The sequence below is a fragment of the Crocuta crocuta genome, unplaced genomic scaffold (genome assembly GCF_008692635.1).
Source record: "Crocuta crocuta isolate KB4526 unplaced genomic scaffold, BGI_CrCroc_1.0 scaffold246, whole genome shotgun sequence".
Classification (NCBI taxonomy): Eukaryota; Metazoa; Chordata; class Mammalia; order Carnivora; family Hyaenidae; genus Crocuta; species Crocuta crocuta.
The window spans coordinates 1-19,920 of record NW_027531902.1 but is presented as its reverse complement, the minus strand read 5'-3'; the positions used below and the strand labels follow the sequence as shown (position 1 = coordinate 19,920).

The 19,920-nt window shown below is 44.6% G+C and overlaps 1 protein-coding gene across 1 annotated transcript in view; it reads right to left on the bottom strand.

Moving 5' to 3' along the window:
* Positions 1-18,886, bottom strand: part of XDH (xanthine dehydrogenase) — a 25,787-nt gene extending 6,901 nt beyond the window's left edge. The window contains exons 1-14 of the mRNA XM_077774113.1: positions 18,707-18,886; positions 16,887-17,006; positions 16,351-16,447; positions 15,230-15,354; positions 14,318-14,451; positions 13,810-13,897; positions 12,640-12,726; positions 9,059-9,250; positions 8,744-8,889; positions 7,865-7,946; positions 7,243-7,338; positions 5,493-5,621; positions 4,749-4,823; positions 3,100-3,152 (exon numbers count right to left, since the gene is read on the bottom strand). Of these exons, the coding sequence (XP_077630239.1) occupies positions 3,100-3,152; positions 4,749-4,823; positions 5,493-5,621; positions 7,243-7,338; positions 7,865-7,946; positions 8,744-8,889; positions 9,059-9,250; positions 12,640-12,726; positions 13,810-13,897; positions 14,318-14,451; positions 15,230-15,354; positions 16,351-16,447; positions 16,887-17,006; positions 18,707-18,886 (1,604 nt within the window). The remainder of the gene's footprint in view (positions 1-3,099; positions 3,153-4,748; positions 4,824-5,492; positions 5,622-7,242; positions 7,339-7,864; positions 7,947-8,743; positions 8,890-9,058; positions 9,251-12,639; positions 12,727-13,809; positions 13,898-14,317; positions 14,452-15,229; positions 15,355-16,350; positions 16,448-16,886; positions 17,007-18,706) is intronic.
* Positions 18,887-19,920: the final 1,034 nt, after the last annotated feature.

Below are 19,920 nucleotides of genomic sequence, written 5' to 3'. Positions count from 1 at the left end.
TGAGCTTGTTTAGGATTTTTGCATCTGTATTCATCAAGGATATTGGCCTGTAGTTCTCCTTTTTTGCTGAGTCTCTGTCTGGCTTGGGAATCAGAGTGATGCTGGCTTCATAAAATGAGTCCGGAAGTTTCCCTTCGATTTCTATTTTTTTTTAATATTTTGAGAACAATGGGTATTAATTCTGTTTGAAATGTCTGGTAGAATTCCCCAGAGAAGATATCTGGCCCGGGGCTCTTATTTGTTGGGAGATTTTTGATAACTGATTCGATTTTCAGTTGTTATGGGTCTGTTCAGGTTTTCTATCTTTTCCCGTGTGAATTTTGGTAGTGAGTGTGTGTTTAGGAATTTGTCCATCTCTTCTAAGTTGTCCAGTTTGTTGGCAGATAGTTTTTCATAGTATTTCCTGATAATTGCTCGTATTTCTGAGGGGTTGGTTGTAATCAGTCTGTTTTCATTCATGATTTTGTCTATTTGGGTGCTCTCTCTTTTCTTTTTGAGAAGCCTGGCTAGAGGTTTGTCAATTTTGTTTATTTTTTCAAAAAAAACTATTCTTGGTTTTATTGATCTGTTCAACTGTTTCTTTGGTTTCTATATTGTTTATTTCTGCCCCGATTTTTATCATTTCTCTTCTTCTACTGGGTTTGGGGTGCTCTTGTTGCTCTCCCTCTAGTTGCTTTAGGTGAGCTGTTAGATTTTGCACTTACACTTTTTAATTTCTTGGAATAAACCTGGAGTGCAATATACTTTCCTCTTAGGACTGCTTTCGCCCCATCCCATAGGGTTTGGATTGTGGTATTCTCATTTTCATTTGTTTCCATATATTTTTAAATGTCTTTTCCAATTGCCTGATTGGCCCATTCTATCCTTAGTAGGGTGTTCTTTAGACTCCATGTTTTGGGGGGTTTTCCAGACTTTTTCCTGTGATTGATTTTGAATTTCATAGCATTTTGATCTGAAAGTGTGCATGGTATGATCTCAATTCTTTTATATTTATTGAGGGCTGTTTTATGTCCCAGTCTGTGATCTATCTTGGAGAATATGCCATGCGCACTTGAGAAGAATGGGAATTCCATAGCCTCAGGATGTAGAGTTCTAAATATATCTGTCAAATCCATCGGGTCCAATGTGTCATTTAAGTCCATTGTGTCTTTATTGATTTTCTAATTGATCTGTCCATTGCTGTAAGTGGAGTATTATAGTCCCCTGCTATTAGCACGTTCTTATCGATAAGACTGTCTGTGATTAATTGTTTTATGTATTTAGGTGCTTCCATATTTGGCGCATCGACATTTGTAATTGTTAGCTCTTCCTGATGGAGAGACCCTTTAATTATTATATAACGCCCTTCTTCATCCCTTGTTACGGTCTTTACTTTAAAGTCAAGTTTGTCTGATATAAGTATAGCTTCTGCAGCTCCTTTTTTACTTCCTGTAGCATGATAGATATTTCTCCATCTCCTTACTTTCAATCTGAGGTTGTCCTCTGTCTAAATGAGTTTCTTGTAGACAGCAAATAGATGGATTTTGTTTTTCTTATCCATTCTGCTACACTATGTGTTTTGATTGGGGCATTTAGTCCTTTTACATTCAGTGTTATTACTGAAATATATGGGTTTAGAGTCATTGTGTCATTTGAGGGATTCATGCTTGTGGTGGTGTCTCTGGTATCTTGTGTTCCTTGCCACATTTCCCTCAGAGTATCCCCCTCAGGATTTCTTGTAGAGCTGGTTTAGTGGTAACAAATTCTTTCAATTTTGTTTATTTGGAAAGACTTTTATCTCTCCTTCTATTCTGAATGAGAGTTTTGCTGGATAGAGGATTCTTGGCTGCATATTTTTTCTGTTCATTGCATTGAAGATCTCCTGAAATTCCTTTCTCGCCTGCCAAGTTTCAGTAGATAGTTCTGTGACCACTCTGATAGGTTTTCCTTTGTATGTTAGGGCCCTTTTCTCCCTAGTTGCTTTCAAAATTCTCTTTGTCCTTATATTTTGCCATTTTTACTATGATATGTCATGCAGAAGATCGATTCAAAATCATCTGAGGGGTGTTCTCTGTGCCTCTTGAATTTCAACATCTACTTCCCTCCCCAGGTGGGAAGTTCTCTGCTATAATTTGTTCCAGGACTCCTTCAGCACCCTTCCCTTTCTCTTCCTCTTCGGGGATTCTAATGATACAGATATTGTTCTGTTTGATTATTTTGCTGAGCTCTCGAACTCTTCTTTCATGGTCCTGGATCAGCTCATCTTCCTGCACGAGAGAGACATTTTTCTGTTCCTCAGCGACAAGGACAGTGTCTTAAGCAGTTTCAGCCACTCTCTTTCCCCTCCAAACTTCCCTGGAGGGGAACTGCCCCCATCCGTTGTGTCTCTAGTCCCAGCCCGATTTTATCTTCCCCAGTTCTCACTCACACTAGAAGGTTTTCTCAGTGGACTCTGTCTCCTTTTCCTCCCAACTCCTGGATTCTGCAAGGGTTCCTATGGCTTCAGGCCTTCTCTGTGTGAATTATGGGAGCGAGTTCAATGTGTGGAGTTCCCTACTTCTCCGCCATCTTGCCCTCTTCCCTTGCTATTGGATTTCAAAGTAGTAGAAGGTGTGTGCTCTTTTCCAAATCTCACGTTAAGTTCCATTGAGCTCTGCACTTTTTAGGAGACCACGTGTTCTAAATCCTCCTCTCTTTCTTTTGAAGGAAAGCCTCCATACAGCAGAGCAACACACAAGGGCAACTCCACACAGCAGACAGGGCTGGGTCTAGGGGAATGCTGAGGGAGAGATGGTCCCATCACGTCATAAATGAGGAAACGATCTCACAGAGAACCCCTCATCTCTCCAAATGGAATGGTAGGCTTTAAGACCAGAACCAGAATGTAGGTCTTCTATTAATAGTAGCTTATGCTTTTGCCTTGTTGACACACAGTTTGGCGATGCCATGCATTTTAGAGCGTCTTTACATTGAAATTAACAGAAGTCCATTGAAGACGTAAGAGTCTTGATGGGACTGCTCTCTCCTGACCAAAGGCTGAGAGCCTTTGGTATTGGAGGGGACTTCAGAGGTTAGGATGACCACAACTTGTGAGGTAGGTGAGTGCAGCACTGTACTTACTTATAAAACCCAGTAGCAGACAAGCTCACTGCGTCCTGGTAGGCAGCCATGACCTGAGGAGAGGAAATAGACCAGAAGGGCTCAGCAGGGTTGCCAGGATCCCTGACGCAACGCTAAGGTTTCATGAGTTCACCCTCCTCCTCTGGAAGCTGACCAACTGTTTGTACCAGTGACCCTCACTTCCACACCTTGCCTCACGTTCTCACTGCACTGGGTGATTGCACTGTGCTCTCCCCTGCACTGGGTCCTTGCCACTGGAAGCCTGGGGTGCTACAATAGCCTCTTAGCTGGTCTCCCCCCATCAAGTAGCCTTCCCACCCTGCCAGTGGCCCAACCCAACCACAGTGAGCTTTTTTTTTTTAATTTTTAATGTTTATTATTATTGATATAGAGAGAAACAGCATGAGTGGGGGCAGGGCAGAGAGAGAGGGATACACAGAATCTGAAGCAGAGTGAGCATCTTAACATACCACACTGCCCACAGCACCCTCCTACTCTAGAACTTTTGCTGACTCCCCATTGTCCATAGAGCCAATAGTTGACATTAAGGACCCCAATCCTCTCTCTGGCTTTATGTTGCACACACATTGCCATGCCAGCCAACCTCACTTGTCAGCGCTCTCCCAGCCCTTCCATGTTCCCACACCTCTACACCTCCATTCATGTGGCTCCTGCACTGCATCTGTCCCAGTCCTTTTCTTCCCTCAACGACCAGCCCAGGTTTGTCTCTCCATGTCTCCATGCTAAAATCCAAACTACCAAAATCAACCTACATTCATGTGGCGTTTATGTGTGCGGTATCTGTGAGCGTGGGAAGGGATTAGAGGTCATGTGAGGCACAGTAAGGTGAGTGGGTCTGAGAGAAATAACTTATTTTCTTTGAGTCCACTGAGGGAGACTCGTACAATCTGAGCTGGGTCACGTGTGGGCTCATTTTCCATGTTCCCACTGTGCTCACTTTTCCCACCCCAGCTCTGGGAGATGGGAAAGCAGGGCTGCCACTGAGATGTCTGCTTGTTGGAAGAGACAAAGCCCCTCCCCACCCGGGAGGGACATTCTTGCTGCTTCCCTCTGAGGGTTCCCAACACACAGGCCTCCAAACCAGAAACCAGAGAACTGGGCTCATTCTTGTGATGAGTGCTTGCCTGCCACTTCTAAATTCACAGGAAAGAGATAAACTCTTGGGTAATGTCTCTTTCCTCACTCCTTCACAGATGCAGCCTCAGTGGACCCGGACTCCAGAGCTGAATAAGGGGAAGTGCTGCTAAGCAGCCCTCTGTGAGCAGGTGTGAAAAAACCCAGGCTCATCAAGCCTGAGGACCGACGAGGTATGGACCCAGACCCAAGTCAGGCACATTCAGTGGTCTCTGTGCCTTCTCAGGCTCAGGGCAGCCAAACCCCCAGTCTCCATGGGGTTGTCAAGATTCTGGCTCAGAAGTTTTCCTCAAGTGCCTTCCCTCCACTATGAAAGCCATAGAGAAAGGAGACCAGCAAGATGGAGCCTTTACTTGTCCTGTGAAACCACATGACCACCTCAGCTTCTCTGCCTGCGTGACTAGATCGTGACCTATTCCTGCTGTGGCATGGACAGAGAGCCCAACTTTAATTTCTCTCCTCTTCAAAAGCAACTTGGATCAGCTCTGACTTACCCAGTCTTCCCAGGAGCCACTTGGATTCTTTCTCTTGAAGGGTTCCAGCCTTTTCAAGATGGTCTGACAAGCTTCCTGAGAACACATCCCCACACACCAGACATATTAATGTTCTGTATTTCCTGGCCCAGGCAAAACCCCCAGGGCCTCAGCAAGGCCACCTCCATGTAATGCTGTGGCCAGGATGCCATTCAAATAGTCTGGTCACCCTCTTAGGAATGACTGCGGTGGCTTTCACGCCAGGACCCTGCCAAAGGAACTGGCATTGGCCCTTGCTGGGAGAACACGTGGTTCTTAGGCTACAGAAGATGAAATATTTGAGGAATCCCAAAGGAGGTGACTTCTCCCATCAAACTCCTTTGTTAATTACATCCGCTACGTGGAAAGAGAAGTGGGTCTGACCTGGCCAACTCCAAAATCGATTTCCAATTTCAGTCCATAGTCATGCGGCCACTTCTAACACTGGGAAGTATATCTTTACAGAATGCCCCCCCTCCCCGTGACTTTCCAAATCTTCTCCCCACCCTACACTCATCCTTCGTGGCTTTGATGGAAGTGACTGTGGCTTTTAGGCCTCTCTTTCAGCTTGGTGTTGGGAGGAACAGCATTCTCTTGGATAAGACAGCCGAAGACATGGCCACAGCCAAAGAGCCTACAAGGACCATTCCAGTCCCAACCCACGGAGCTCTATGAGCCCAAAGCCCTTGGCTGGCCCTTGGCTCTGCTGGCTCCCAGGCTCCTTACATAGACAGCCTGTCCATTGAGATCGGTGCTGACGGAAGCAGCTGTGGGAGAGGTGTTAGGCACGGTGTTCGTGCTTGTCTCGCTGATGTAAATCTTAGACGTGGGGATTTTCAGTGCTCTGCTGGCCACCTAGGAAAAGAGACAACATCGCTCTCTCAGGGAGGGGTTAGCGTGGGTTTTGGCTGCCTTCTCCGCAAGACAGTTTCAGGTTCACCATTACAGGCAATAAAATAATTTTATAAGCTATAATCCTATCGAGACTGGGATGTTCTTAAATCTGTCTCAATGTGAAGCAGAACTTTATGGAGTGATTTTGTTGCATAAGAAAATTTCATAAACTTAATGGTGACTAACAGTGTTTTTTTTTTTGTACAAATAGTTAATTGTCAAGTTGGTTTCCATATAACACACAGTGCTCATCCCCACAAGTGCCCTCCTCCATTCCCTTTACCCCCCTTCCCCCCACCACCACCCACCAGTCCTCAGTTTGTTCTCAGCATTCAAGAGTCTCCCATGGTTCACCTCTCTCCCTCTCCCCCACTATTTCCCCCCTTCTGCTCCCCCATGGTCCTCCGTTAAGTTCCTCCTGTTCCTCCTATATGTGCAAACATATGGTATATGTCCTTCTATGCCTGACTTGTTTCACTCAGCATAACACCCTCAAGGTCCATCCATGTGTAGTAACAGAGCTTTTTAAAGCTAACTTTGGCTGTCTTAAAACTCCAATTTGGCCAGTCCACGTGCTAAGCAGGTTTTCCGACTAATCCAGTTCCAATGTCCTAGCTCCTCTCTGTGGTGGAAACCACCTACCTTTATACACACAACACGCCCACTTGCACACTGTTAGGGAAGGTCACCAAAACTATGTTATCACCAGAGGGCTCCTCAAGGGGCTCCATCGGTTAAGCATCCAACTCTTGGTTTCAGCGCAGGTCATGATCTCACCGTTCATGAGTTCAAGCCCTGAGTCAAGCTCTGCATGCTAACAGTGCAGAATCCTCTCTTCCTCTCTCTCTTTCCCCCGCTCCTGCTCATGCTCTATCTCTCTCAAAATAAATAAACAGTTTTTTTTTTTAATGTGACCACCTATTGACCCATGAGCTGGATGGACTCAAAGGATCTGAGGCTCCTCACCACTTCCCCTGTCCTTGGAAGGTGGGTTCTGCTTGCCTTTCCAGCTCCCAGTGACTGCTTCTAGGACACAGTCTCAAGATGCTGGGGGAAGTTGAGAACACCTGCATAGTACGTTGCTTAAATCCAGTTGACCAAACCCTCTCCCTATATAAACTACTAAGATTTAGTGGGCGGGTTGGAGATCCATTTGTCTCACTGCCACCCAAGGCAAGTCTCTTATGTAAGTTCCCTTTGCTTATTAAAACTGTGATCTGCCAATGGGCCTCTTTATCCTGTTTCTCGGGGCCCTCTAATACAGGGGCCATTTCAGATTACTCCCCAGAAGCTCCTTGTAAGAAATGTATAAACCAACACAATCACAGGTCCCTAGAATGTTGGTAATGGAAGTGACCTGAGTGGTCATCTGGCCAGCCACTTTGCACAGATGAAGAAACAGAGGCGGAGAGGGGAGAAGACTTGCCCGAGGTCACATGTAAATGGGCAGCAGAGCCAGGACCAACCAGAACTGAGGCCTGCTTCCACTTCGGATGTGTGCCACCGCTCAGCTTCTCAGAGCATCCTCCCTCACATGGATGCCATGATGTCACAGAGAACTCCCAGTCTCCAGACTGCTCACCTGGACCATCTTGGTGTGAAGGCCTTGGCCCATCTCAGCGCCTCCATGGGTCAGCAGCACAGAGCCATCTGTGTACACATGAATCAGGGCTCCTCCCTACAGGAAGAGGATTCCAAACATAAAATTCGGTAAATCCTAACTCAGCTTGATGCTTGGGGCCAATGGTACCAGAGCCCAGGAGAAAGAAAACCAGAAGCAGCATTTTGGATTAAGGCCTCAGACTGAAAGCAGCATGAATCTTGTGATTTAATTTTGTAGCCCTTCAACAGTTTGCAAAAATTTTCCTATCTCTCTCTCTCTCTCTGTATCTTCCTCAGAGGGAAGGAGGTCAAATGTCCTTGTGTTCACTCTCAGATGAAGTGATAGGATCAGAAAGGCAGAGTAGCTGTCTGTAACCCTTCAGTCAGGACCCCAGATCTCTTGAGTCCCATGCTGCCCTCACTGACCTGTGACATTCTGGACAAATAGGGATATGCAAGTTCAAGTCCATTTAAATAGCAGAAAGCCCCTCCACTCTGCTCTGTTACCAGCAACAATGGCCTTTCCCATGTGATACTGCAGACAAAGGGGGAAATTGGGCCCCAGCCCAGTGGAGATGGACAGAATTATATAAAGCAATTACCTGATTCAGAAAAGGAAGAGTGAAGCTTATTCCAAACTTGGTAGGAATTATAGACAATCCTCTCTTCTTCCAACAATTCTCCCTGGAGAAAAAAAGGAAGATTCTCATAGAACCTTTTCTATCATGTTTGTGTCCATTCAGATGTAGCTTCAGTCAACGGCTTTGTAAAGTTGGAACAAGGCATCCTTGGAGCTGCCCACACGGTACTTATCATGACTGAGTTGTGCCCCGGTTGGGTAAACCAAATGACAAAGGGGTGGAGTTTGTGTTCTTCAGCTGCGCTGAAGGAGGGCCCAACCCTGAGGGTCTACACTTGAAGGTATCATCACTTCCTCCCAGAATGGAGCTCTGACAGAGTCAGGGTGCCCTAGTGATCTTGGAGTGTAACTGTCCCAAGGATGAACTGTTGGCACTCATTGATGATAGCAGTCGCTAACACCTTCTCTGTGCTTTCTATTTGGTTTCCTGGGCAACTCAGTGAGGAAAGAGAGCCAGTGTCATTACCCCCACTTTGCAGACATTGAAACTGGGGCCCAAGAAGATGGAGTGACTGTAAGGTCACAGTGATAGGTTCATGTTAGAGGCCGCTGTATAACTGCGGTGTTCTTAGTCCTAGGCTGGTGTGCCCCTGCGGCAGAGGAGTGTGTAAAGATGAACCATATTGATGGGTTAAGATACTGAGTGCACGCTGTATATTCCCATCTGCCCCCAGGCTGATCATCATTTGAGTATCTTAAAGAGATGGCTGTGGGTGGGTCAGCAGACTCAGCACCCTCAAGCACCTTCCTAGCTTGGTAGTCAGAGTTTGGCAAATAGGCTGTAGAATATGAAACCCAAGACAATGCCAGAATATCAGACTCCTCCCCTCCCGGTGCTTACTTGTTGAACTTGTCAACCTCTCTCTTCCGGGCATGATACTGAGAGCTTGCTAGGCATTCATCCCAGCACCTGGACAAGGTGAACCCCTCAAGCTTCTGGTTGAAGTGGGTCAGGTCGCCTTCCTTATACATGTTTATCCTTCGCACCTTTGCAAGGAGAGAGACACGGAGGCCTTGTTGGTGGCAAGAGATGAACGGACACAACCTAAAGTCAAGGTTCCAACCCCTCTCCTCTGCCCCCATGGGAGATGCCCAAGACACAAAGCCACTGTCTCCTGAAAGTAGGTTAACCTGGGCCACCAAACTCCCAGCTTACTTCCTCTGCTGGCATCCCACAGGTCACTGCGACTTCACTCATCCAATATTCGGCAATGAGCATTCCTTGGGGCCCCCCAAAGCCCCTGAAGGCCGTGTTGGAGGGTAGGTTGGTCTTACACAACCGCCCAGTGCCCCGGATGTTGGGGATGTTATAACAGTTGTCCATGTGGAATAAGGCTTGTTCCATTATCTGAAGCAGAGGAAACCAAAATGGGAGAGAGCAGTGAACTGATTTCATTGGCTCCTCAAAAAAGAGATGTTGAGGCTTGCACCTATCCTTGCCTTTCCCAGTCCCACTGGTCACTGCCCCTCCTCGGGCCCAAATTATTTCTTCCCTGGTCCTGCAACAGCCTCCTTACTGGACTCCTGACCTCTGTGTCTTTCCCTCCTCTAATCTCTGCCTCAAACTAAAATATAAGTTCATTTCAGGTCAAACTCTTCCTTAAAAATGACACTTATTCTCTTTGGAGTAAAGTCCATACATATTTCAGCAAGGAACTTAAGACTCTTTACGACTTTTCCCCAATATATTTTTTATCCTCTCTTCTGACTACATTTTCCTCTCACCTGACATGTCCCCCACCCCTCACCTTACCCACCTACTAACATCCTCATTCAGCACCTCCCTGGGGAAGCCCTTCCCAGACTCCCCAGTTAGGACTGGTCACCTGCCTCTATGAAAAAAATAGGTGATTTTGTGACTTACTTTTAATTTTGTTTAATGTTTGTTTATTTTTTTGAGTGAGAGAGAGAGATAGAGCACAAGTTGGGGAGGGGCAGATAGAGAGGGAGACTGAGAATCTGAAGCAGGCTCCAGGCTCTGAGCTTCAGCACAGAGCCCCATGCGGGGAGCAAACTCACAAACCCTAAGATTGTGACTTAAGCCGAAGTTGAATGCTTAACCAACTGAGCCACCCAGGTGCCCCTGAATTGTTTTTAAAGTAGTTTCTTTTCCCATTGAAGTTGTATGGGAAATAAAGAGTCAAATACTTCATGGGGTACATTTTTGAAACTTGCAAATCTGAATTGTCTTTCTTGTACTCTACCCCTTGATTAATAATTTGGACATATATAGGATTCTGGGTTGGATTGAGGTTTTCCAGTTTCCCTCAGCATTCTGAAGGCTTTTTAGCAGTGCATTGGAGCTCTCCAGTATAGACAAATCCAATCAATGTCCTTCCACTTCTTGGAAATACTTGTGTTTTTCTCCTCCCGGCAAGTTGTAAAATCTTTATCTCCAGGTTTCTACAATTCACAGCGATGTAATTCAGCATTCCTTCATCGTGCTTGTTACTAGATGGGCTCTTTTAATCTTAAACTGTATGCCCATTCGTTTGGGGTGATTTCTTGAGTTACTTCTTGATCATTTCCTCTGCTCTAGTTTCCATTCTTTCTCTCTGAAACTTCTATTATTTGGGTTTCCTGGACTAGTCCTTGAATTTTGTTGTACTTTCTTTCCTATTTTTCTGTATTTTTCCTTTTTCTAGGGAGATTTGCTGAAGATTCTTTCAACCCTTTTGCTTTCAGAGTTTTAATTCACCAGAGTTCATTTTTATTCTCCAACTGCTCCATGTTTATGGCATCCTATTCTTTCTTGAACATATAATAACTCATCTCTCTGATGAGATCAATGGTAGCTTTTATTTGTTTGTTTCATTTTGGGTTTGGTTTACTTCCCCATGTAAACTCTCTCTCTCCCACAGGCTGCATTTTGTGCCTTTGATTATTTTAGTCTTAGCCATTTTAGATGATTTTAGTATGTCTCAATTAATTCCATTTTTGCTTTCCCTTAGCACCCTCTCTAACTCATACTTCTATTTTAGTTTGTCTTTTATTACCTGTCTCCCCACCATACCATGAACTTGCCGGAGGCAGAAACAATGCCATATATTCTTCTTTATGTTGCCACCCTAGGCAACATAAATGTTTGCTGGATTGAATTTAAAAGCTTCTAAGATCTTTGGTGACAAGCACTGTACCTTTTTCAACCTGATTTTTCCTACAGCACCAAAAGGCACATGTTGTAAGTGGTGAGACTACTAAGTGTGGTGGGTTTTTTTTTTTTTTGAGCAGTTTTTATACTACATCTGAAGTGTGAAGTTTTCTAATCGAGCCGGTTAGCCCCTAGCAAAGAGGAGTAGCATAGGGATTGGGGACTAATGGGAACTTCTGTTTTCCCTGAAATGTTTGACTTACTTTTACAAGAAGAACCTATGCATTTGTAACTGGTATGGTTATAAAATTAACATTTTTTAACAATATAAGAAAAGTAGTACCTCAAACGTAACTGTTAGTTTTCAAAATTAACAAAAAGTTAACAAAAATGAACAAAATTTCATGTCTACCCTAGACTAGTATGATGATGTTCAAAGTAGCCTTATCCATAAAAGCTAAAAATGGGAACAACTCAAATGTCTCTTAAGTGGTGAGTAGAAAACAAAATATGGTCTATTCGTATAATGAAATATTATCAACAGAAAAGAATGAAGGACTAATGAATCCAAAAACATTTTTCTGAGGGACACCTGGCTAGCTCAGTCAGAAGAGCATGCAAATCTTGATCTCTGGGTTGTGAGTTTGAGCCCTGCACTGGGTGTAGAGATCACTTAGATAAATAAAACTTTAAATAAATAAATAAATAAATAAACAAACCAACAAATAAATAAATAATCAATCCTGAGGGGGATAAAAGCCAAATACAAAAGATTCAATAGTATATGAGTCTATTTATATGAATAAAATATAAAAGGAAAATCTATAAAGACAGAAAGTAGGTTGGTGGATGTCTGGACTGGGCAGGGGGTGAGAATAGGAGTGACTGGAAGAGATCACTTTCAGGTGATGGAAATGTTCAAAACCTACATTACAATAATAGTAACATGATTCTTTAAATTTACTAAAAACCATTAAATTGTATATTTCAGTGAAACCGTTGCCATAAAAAGAAAAAAGAAGAATAAATTTATCACTTAAAATTCAAACATCACAAAAATGTGTTACACAGAAAATGACACGGAGTCCCCCCTTCCTTCCATCCAACCATTGTTTAGTGTAAATTCTTTTTGGAATTTTCCATGCACATCATTATATCTATAAAACATACACATATAATACATACATATGTATTATAGAGGTATGTTTTCAATTTACATACACACACAATGCCACCATACTCTGCATAAAGATTTGTAACTGACTTTCCTTGCTTGGCAAAATATCTTGAATAATATGGAAGGATTTCATTTATATATTTACATATGTATGTATGTATGTATTTATTTATTTAACACAGGATTCAATCTCAGACCATGAGATCATGACCTGAGCTGAAATCCAATGATGCTTAACTGACTGAGCCACCCCAACACCCCAAAGGAAGAATTTCCAATGATTAAAGTAATAGGTTTATCTTTTTTTTTTGGAGATTAATCAAGGGTGGAAATCCTGAAGGTGGGCACCAATGGGGAGGCTGCTATAATAGTCACAGGCACTAAGTGAGGAGGCCTGTGTCTGTGTGGCTGTGGGGCCCGCCCTTGATCTCCCAGTCACCCCCAACATGTAGGGGTGCATCCTACTCACACTCTGGGAGAGATCCATGGTGTTCCCTGCATTGCTGTAGTGCTCCACCTTCAGAGCCACCACCTTCCCGGTCTTCATGAAGCCAACCTGACACAAAGGAGGGTGATTTCTCAACAGTCCCCTTCCTCTGCCTATCCCTAGTCATCCCCTCCCACTGATGCTACTGAGCAGAAGGAAAGAGAACAGGACATCACACCATAAAAACAAGGTTACCAGAGCTTACCATGTTGAGCAGAGAGGAAGCTAACATCTCTCCAGTGATGTTCCATGGGTCCTGGACCCGGGACACACCCCCTCCCCATGCTCCCCCTTCCTTCTACCTACACTGCCTCTGGTTCTATGAGAGGGACTGAGGGGGCAGAGAGGGGAAAGCTGGGAAGAGAAACAGAGAGACACCAGACAGGCACCCCACACCTTTTGACCAGCAAGCCAGAACAAACAGGAATGTGCTTTCATATCCCTGACCTTACATAGCCATGAGAAAAATTTTACAGTCCATTTCATAAGTGAGGACCTGCGACCTTCTTCGGGACCACAAGATTTTGGGAATAAGGGAAATATCATCCCTGTGGGGAAGTTCAACCATGAAACAAAATGACAAGAGGCCAAAGGGGAATGTTCAAAGCCAGATCATGGAGAGAAAGGGCTCCCTGACTGGAATCGGTCAGGTTATACTGGTGTTTAGAGGGACGGGATGCATGGTCATCCACAGACGCTCAGAAAAGGGACTGCTACATATGGAGCAGGTCCTCTCCCTAACAACCTGGCACTTTTATTTCTCACTGTAAATTACTAAGTAGTCATCTGGTTTTTATATCAGGCTGTGAACATATTGACATTAAGTCATTCTGCAGGATGGATTTACCCCAGGGCTGCTGAAAAATCATACTTCTGAGCCTGAGTGGAGAAAAACTTGATATGGGCCAGACAAAATTCACGAAAAGCGTAAACACCACATTGCACCCTCACTCGGGTGGTGGCCACCAGCTTCACCCCTATATGTTGCTGTTGGCCAGTTGAAATTTTTCTCATTGCTATTTCTTCTTTGAACTTCTACAGGTAGTCATGGAAAATATTAAGAGTACATCCCAGGATAGCTGGGATCTCTGGGTTTCCCAGTGAGATGGCACTTCCCCTCCTGCCCCCAGCATAGCTCCCGACATATAGAACCTTGTATCTGGCCAAGAAGGGGTGTCTGCCACCAGTTATCAGCATGTCCTCATCACGATCCAGCATGCAGCGCACAGGGCGGCCAGTCCTAAAGGGAAGCATCAGAGGGTTAGAACACTGGGAGCCTCTACAACAGCCCCATCCTTGGGTTTCAGGGATGAAAACAGCCTAGAGACTTCTTTTTCCACCTGGCACCCAAGCAGACCCGGGGCAGGGCTGCTTTGCTGTCTAGTTACTGTGCTGGACACATGGGGAATATAAGGATATGATGAGTGCCCTTGCCTTTAGAGCCCTCACAGCCAGCCAGGGGAGACAAAACATGGACCCATGCATCAAACACAAAGAAACAGGTGGTGTCACCCTCCCCCAGATGCCCAAGAGTCCTAAAAACAGAAGGCTATGAAAATTCAGAGTAAGGGGAATCTACTTCTAAAAGAGAAAAATCCAGAAAGCCTTCCTGGCAGAGTCCACCTTAGTCTCCTTCCCTGAACTGGCTAGGAAGACTCACTTGTATGCAGCCAGGGCCACTGCCGTGGACACCACAGTGCTCCGCGTCTCTTTCCCTCCAAAGCCCCCTCCCATTCTCTTCACCCGGACCAAAATCCGGTTTGCTGGAACCCCCAACATGTTTGCAACAAAGCTCTGTGGACAAAAGAAAAATTTCTTTCACTGAACACGTCATCTGGACTTACTTCAGCCTCATCTAGAGTCTGCCAGACATCCACAAGGCTAATTACTGCTATGAACTCTGAAATTCCTTGATTCTGGAATCCCCCTCACCTCCCCAGGCAGCCCATGAGCTCAAGGTGCTGGAGTCAAACATTCATTAGTCACTGCAGACTGAATTCAGACATTTATTTCTAACTAATGGGGTGAGAGCTGCACACAGCAGACTTTCAGAGCCAAAGTTCATTCCATTTAGCCAGGAACGGGTGAGTTGTGGGCGCTGGACCAGCTGCCAAAACTGCCGGCCACCACTGTCGCCTTACCAGCAATAGAGAAATGAAGAATATTTGAGCTGCCACAGATAATTTAGCATTCTGTGTGGCTCTCACTAAATCCATCGCCCAACTTTACAGATGAGGAGACTGAGATGGGCTATGATTTGACCAAGGGCATATCTCACTGGAATAATAAAAGCCAACACTTATTAGGCACTACTATGGTAGTAAACATCTAATCATAATAACACCCTACCGAGCCAATTTTATGGATGAGGACACCAAGAAAGGTTCCATAACAACTCAGTGACACCGGCTTGTTGGTTGACAGGGTCTGGCTCAGGACCCCTAACCTCAAATCCCCTACTGGACCAGCCGGGATCTCCCTCTTCCCACGTCCCATATCGCCAACTCCTAGTCTTCCAGATGCTCCCCAGTGCCCTCTCCAGGCCCTGGAGCTGACTCCCCAGAACACCTACCTGGGTCTTCATGGTGTTCTGTGTAGACGCAAAGAGCTCCATCTCCCCTGCCTCGCCTTTGGGGACAGCGATGGTGCAATGAGTCTCCAGATAGAAGTGCTCCTGGCCACCAATGTACAACTCGCCTGAGGAGGCAATGCGACCCCCATGGTGATCTGGAGTTTCCTTAAGGAGAGCACACTTGCCCAGGGCCCCGGGCAGGAACCAGCTGCTCACAGGCAGGTATGCTCCAGGTTCCCAGCATGGGTGAAAAGGCTCTCAGAGTCTTAGCCACCCAGGGGAGCCAAAGCCCCCACCCCAACAAAGAAACCAGAATGATGCCAAAATGCATCAGGCACAATGCTTTCTTTAACTTTCCAGCCAGTGGAAATTAAAGACTATCAATATTGGGGGAAAGGTAAAAAAAGGAATTAATAAATGTAACTGAAAAGCTAAAAATGAGAGGATCTTCTGGAATGGAAGGTATCAGGCCAGTTGGAGAGTTGGCTCACCAGTGATTTAACAATACAAGATGGACAGTGTAGGAAACAATTCCCAAAGGGGTGTGGCAAGCAGACAGGTACCCTGCAGGCCCACACAGAGGGTCAGGACCTGCAGCCACTAATTCCCCCAGTGGCCTTCCAAATTCAACACACTCGTAGCCCCTCAGAACCATGTAGGCATATGTAGCCTAGAGACAGGAGGTAGAGATTTAATTGGCAGAGGGTCTAGGGGTGCCTGGGTGGCTCAGTTGGTTAAGCGACTGACTTGAGCTCAGATCATGATATCCCAGTCAGTGAGTTTGAGCCCATGTGTCAGGCTCTGTGCTAACAGCTCAGAGCCTGGAACCTGTTTCTGATTCTATGTCTCCCTCTCTCTCTGCCTCTCCTCCACTTTTGTCCTCTCTCTCTCTCTCTCCCTTCCTCTCTTTCTCTCTCAAAAATAAATAAAAAATTTAAAAAAACTTTTTTAAATGATGGAGGATCTTTTCTCGTCACCTGTCTACTATTTTGCTACAAACATTGGGCGGACTCTTCTGTTAAAACTCCACGCCCCTTCTCCAGAACTCAAGTTTCAGCTCTTGAATTTAATTCATAAACCAGGGCTAGCCCATTCCCCAAAACTGCATGGTGCAGCTGTACCTGAAACAATGTTGTCTGCTTCTGAAAACCCCTTCCTGAGGCTTCCTTTCTCTATCATCAGCTCAGGCCCATAAAAGGAGTCATTTTTAATAGCATCCTGAAGACCAGAAAGATGTTTCAGTGATTGGAACTTCAGGAGAAGGAAGATCATTTCCCACTAGGGGGAAGAGAAGCTGTTGGAACCAGGCGTCTTACACGGACTTAAACTAAGCTCGCATACAGCCCAGGAGTCACATACCCCCATTTCCTCAGAGATAGTTGAACACCCTTGGATCTGAGGAAAAGAAGAGACCCTCAAGGAACCAATGGGAGCTGGCATTGGGAAGGAGGGACCTAGTTTGGTCACTAGTGGACTGAGTCTGGGATCATGATGGGGAAGTTTTCAGAAGACCACACAATCCCAGGACTGGAAGAGATTTAAAAACTTGTTTAATCAAATCACACCAGCTGCTGAAAATCCCCCCTAAAGTATCCTAGTAAAGGTGCCTCAAGGGACAGGGGGCTCACCCCTCTCCATGCAGTCCTTTCTCAGTTACCTCAATTGTGATAATGGCTGGAAGATCTTCATAGGTGATTTTCACCGCTTGAGCAGCTCTCTGTGCATGTTCTCGGGTATCGGTGACCACAGCCCCAATGATGTGCCCAACGCAGGTCACCTGGGAACAGAGCCAAACTGTTAAAGAACATAATGCACTCCTCATGAAGCAAATTATTTTGTAATATCCAAAAGGCAAAGGAAGTCCTTGCTCCCACAGTGTCCTTAAGGGACATTTCTGGAATGCCCTGGGGTCTTTCTGTGTCTTTGTCCTACTGTTTGGGATTATGTGCTTCTTCATAAGTGTTTAGAAATAGTGGAACTAGAACGGGACTTGGAAATCACTACGATCATGATGACAAATTCATTTTATCTCAGGGACCAATTTCATGATTTACTACTGGCAGCTTGTTGAGAAGTTGCCCAGGACAGAACATGGTAATTGATTAGTCATATCAGCCAGGAGCAGCAGAACGGGAGGTATGGCAATAGGAAGTCTATCTGTTGACTCAGATCCACTCCAAAACCCTTGTTCTTCAGGTGAAGAGATGCAGACCCAGAAGGCAAAATCATAGTCTCGCCTTGGCTTATTACTAGACCGTGACTAAATCTTAGGCCCTGACTTCTGGTTCCATTTCCTTTCTACCACCACACTCCCTTCTATTTTCTGTTTCCAGATTTACACCAAAAGCTTCTCAAAGGCAGCAGTTATGGTGTATACTTCATCTAGATGCCCAGAAGCAGTAGTTCTCAAATTCTGGTTCTCAGACTTGATAAATAAACCAGCTTTTTGCTAGATTTATAGAATGATGATTGTCATTTTCTTACTACTTAAAGATTCCATTCCTTCAGAGGCATTTTTCTCCCAAATATCCCCCAAAACATGAACCAAAAAAAAGAAATTGTCCAACTCATCACCTTAGAATATGAGGTTACTGACAATAAAAACCCATACTGTCTCTGATAGTTATCTCTTGAAGACCCAGTTAAGTTGTTGACTTAAGTGATTGGTGCTTTGGTGGTTTAACACAACTAATAATTCTCACTGACCATAGTGGTTAGTGGTCTTAGAAGCTCTCGAAATTTGTAAAAGCAATTTGTTTTCTGTCAGATGGAGTCTTGTGTCTCATAGGTGTAGTTTTTGATTCTCTCTTTTACTTGTACATTAATAATAAAGTGACTATGCCCTTCAGCAACACCTACTCATCTCCAATTTGCATTTCATCTGAATTAGAACTGTCAAGTGACTTTCTGAGAACTATCCTATAAGTATATGGGGTCGCTGCCATCTTGAAAGTTTGGAAACTTTGGCGCACGCACATGTGTGTGTGTGTGTGTGTGTGTGTGTGTGTGTGTGTGTGTAAAAACTCCATATATGGTTGAAATCAATAGATGAACTTTCATGTAAGTGAATTCTCAATATACATAGTGACAGTATTGTGGTTTCTATTCTGGTTCATTTGTTTACCATATTTTTATTTCTTTTAATAAAGAAGCTTATTATCCCCTTAAGAATTTAATTGGTAGTTTAAAAAATAACCACTAGTTTTTCTTTAGTACCACTTTGGGTGCCTGGAGTCATCCTTCTAAGTGCAATAAGCAGCCAACAATTAACCAGTAAACACTAAGTGAAAGTTAAAAGAGCCACCAGACCGGTTCCATCCCTGTACTGATTGCCCTGCATGTTGGCCAATCAGATGATGGCCACAGTATGTGCAAATGTATAATCTTTTTAAGATTAGGGACTTGGAGGAATGAGCACAAGTTAAAACTCAAGCACTCCTTCCACTAACTTCATATCTAAAAAAACCCAAGACATACCTTATCCTTTGCAAAGACCATTTCATCATTACAAATTCCAGTTATATTACTCCCAGGAACATCATCAGCAGAGATAAAGCAGACAAACCCTGGCACCTTCTCAGCTTCTGAAGTATCTATGGACCTGCAAGAATGAGCACAGTGAGGGGTCCAGGCAGGAAACTGAAGCAGAAGACTCATCGTCAACTGGATACCACTGTCCTCATGTTGGTTTTTCCTCTACTCTATTTCCTCCCTTCTCCACCCACTAGTTTATCCTCTCCTATCTTATATTCTATATCCTATCCTATCCTGTCCTGTATTCTATAGGCTGTCCTAACCTATCGTATCCTACATTCCATAGGCTATCCTACTATATCCTATTCTGCAAACGCTGATTAAATACCCTGTGAAAGCCACCACGCTAAGTGCTTTGGGAAATAGAAAATGAAGACAGGCCTGCACCGCCCCTCCCCTGGACCTTCTAATATGGAATCAAATCACAGTGAGTAGCATTTACTCTTGAGAACTCCAGTTCAAACCCACATCACAGCTAATACCCACACAGAATCAGTACTTTAGGGCCCTTGCTGCACCACTGATCAAATGGCCCTGAACATCATCACAAAGCCAAATTTCTCTCCCCATCTTCATGAAGCTATATCAAAACAGCAGGGCACCCTGACTATCATCAAACCTGAGAGGGGTAATGCCTAGAGAGTGTTTTACTAATAACAGTCTCAACTGTGTACTGCTCACACTGACCCAGGGCCCCATGCGGAAATAGAGCAGAGGCACCTCAGAGAAAGGTATGGAAACCAATTCTGAAGAATCAAACACGTCCAAATGGGCAGTCCTCATCAAGCACCAGAAAGTCATTTTCATTATTCTCCTACATTTAGGGCAGCACAAGCTCAGGGAAATTGAGTAGCTTTTCCAAAGTCACCCACCAGAGAGCAGCGTAGCTGGGATTAGGACTGAGGTTAGGGTTTGAAGAGCCAAAGCCAGGTCCACTTTTGCTGCACCTCACTCCTTTCCAAGTGCACGCAGCCAGGAAAGTCCAGATCATTGCCATGACTACAGAGCCCCCCATCCTCCTACATCCACTCACACATCACTCAGATAGAGCAAAGATGTTGGCAATATGGATCATGGTCAATACGCTCAGTATGGGATCAAGAATAAATAAAAATAAATAAAGTCAAAGTCAAAATAAAGTCAAGAATAAATAAAGT